The sequence below is a fragment of the Glycine max genome, chromosome 17, assembly GCF_000004515.6.
Source record: "Glycine max cultivar Williams 82 chromosome 17, Glycine_max_v4.0, whole genome shotgun sequence".
In the NCBI taxonomy this organism is placed as follows: Eukaryota; Viridiplantae; Streptophyta; class Magnoliopsida; order Fabales; family Fabaceae; genus Glycine; species Glycine max.
In genome coordinates, this window is record NC_038253.2 from 38,690,906 (window position 1) to 38,693,091 (window position 2,186).

The following is a 2,186-nucleotide window of genomic DNA, read 5'->3' on the forward strand; positions in this document are numbered from 1 at the left end:
TATTTTCGAAGCATAAATAATACTCTCTTTGATTAGTGGACTTCTGTTGGCACAACTTTAACATATCATTGGTGTCTTACTTAGTAGTATTGGAAGCGTTTTCCGATCTTCCATTTTCTAAAACAAAGGGGGAAAAAACTCTTCCAATCATCCTAATCCCTATGTGTGGCTCAAGGAGGCCATATCTTGGGAGTGAGTTAATTATATTATCCTGTGTCCGTACAAGTTTGATGATGAAAGCTAACACGATTTGCTTATATTTGAATATTTCTATATATGGTTGAAGGGTGAAAATGCGCTAAATTTATTTTTTTTAATAAAAAATTATAAGGTATGTATCTCAACTACCGAATTCAAGTTTACTTATCGTTTGATTTGGTCTCTGAGAACTTAGATTAAAAGTGTAAACAATCTATATTTTTAAAATAATTTATACTTTGTTTTAAAGTACCAAATAAAACATCAAACAATTAGAACTTGGTATGTAGACAGTTAAGTTTAATGGACATCGTATATACATGTCAACTGTGAAGATTGAATAATCAACTTAATTAATTGCTTCAATAACTTTCCCATTGTTTTCACTTATTGATTCGTCCCAACGCATGCTAGGTTACAACTAAAGTAAAATTATTTCTTTAATTCGGTGATATAATTTATTTAACTTTGTCTCTAGTTTATACTAAATGTGTTTAGTTTAAATTATCTTAAGGAAATGATAATGTATTTTTTACTACCTTGTTAACCAAGCTTTTTTTTATTACTTTTTTTTACTAGCTTGTTTTAGAAAATACAAATTATTTGCTAAATTTAAACATTACATAATATATTTACGTTAATACAAATTGATGAAAAATTGTATCATTTTGAATTAAGTTCATTTTCATGTTTTTTGATGTTCAGGTTTCCTTTTCCAAGTTTATTTGATTGGTAAAACTAATTAGAATTTTCAGACAAAAGTACCACCTTTTCAAAATGCATATACATACCTACATGCTATTGGAATAATATGAGTGTGAGAGAATAAAAACTAAATATCTATTTATTATTTATTTTATTAAATAAATAAATAATTCTAAAAACAAGACTTTATATTAATGCATTTCTTATTTTTAAATATTGATATTAAAATTATGAAGAAAAAAACATTTATATTTTTTACCCTTTTACAAATATTAAAAAATAGGTTAAAATTATGATCAAACTTTTATAGTTATTATGCACAACATTAATTTAATTGGGTTCCATAGTTTCTGGTTGAAAGCAATTAAATTAATAGTCAATGCCATTCATTTCAAATATATAGTATATGCCAACCATAGAAAACGAAGATGATTGAACTATGTGATAACCCTGCATTGTTATTCATATGTAATGTACGCATAGACCATAAATATATTACATATAAAATAAATTACAACAAATTAGAAAAATCTCTATGAATTGATCTTTCCATTTATGAAGTATACATATATATAAGAAAGCATGTGGTGCATGGGGGATTGATCTCTAATAGTAATAATCACTAATCACCTATCTTTAATTACATATATATATTAGCTCGGAACTATATATATATGTATATATATATCTAGCATGCCGCGGATGATGAATGAGGGAATGGATAGTTGTTACTTTTGTAAAAGGAATGATGATGCGTCTTTGAGCCAATGAGCAACGTTGTCGTGTGTGAAGAGCCATTGTTGTTGTTGTCACCGTTGTTTTCGTTGCCACCGCAGATTCTCTCACAAGAAGGGCATATGGAAAGTGTGGCTGCTGGAATCTGCATATAAAGAGGCACTGGCGTTGCTTGCATTGACTTTAGTTCTTGCAGCTCCTTTTGCAGCTTCTTATTTTCTACTGTTAGAGTATCACAGCACTTCTTGAGTAGTTCACAATCTGACTCGGTTTGCTTTAGTTTTGTCCTGTACATGTAATGCAATTATGTTAGAAAAGAAAAAACAATCTGCCCTATTAATTACTTAAAATTAATTAATTCTAAATAAAAATATTTGGCTCAAAATACATTAATCAAAATATCAATTTCCAACCCAATTTTGTTTAAAAAATTGTCTTCTTTAAACCCTATTCTCACATGGTATAAAATCTATTGAATTCTACTAAGTTTCAATTATATCATAAACCATCTTATATTTAGATGCAACAAAAGACAGAGTCAGAGGGCT

General features: G+C 28.1%; 1 protein-coding gene across 1 annotated transcript in view; it reads right to left on the reverse strand.

Moving 5' to 3' along the window:
* Positions 1–1,341: 1,341 nt before the first annotated feature.
* The window catches only part of LOC100797650 (homeobox-leucine zipper protein HAT9), a 2,619-nt gene continuing 1,774 nt past the window's right edge, over positions 1,342–2,186 (reverse strand). The window contains exon 3 of the mRNA XM_003556912.5: positions 1,342–1,925. Within this exon, the coding sequence (XP_003556960.2) occupies positions 1,592–1,925 (334 nt within the window). The 3' untranslated portion in view covers positions 1,342–1,591. The remainder of the gene's footprint in view (positions 1,926–2,186) is intronic.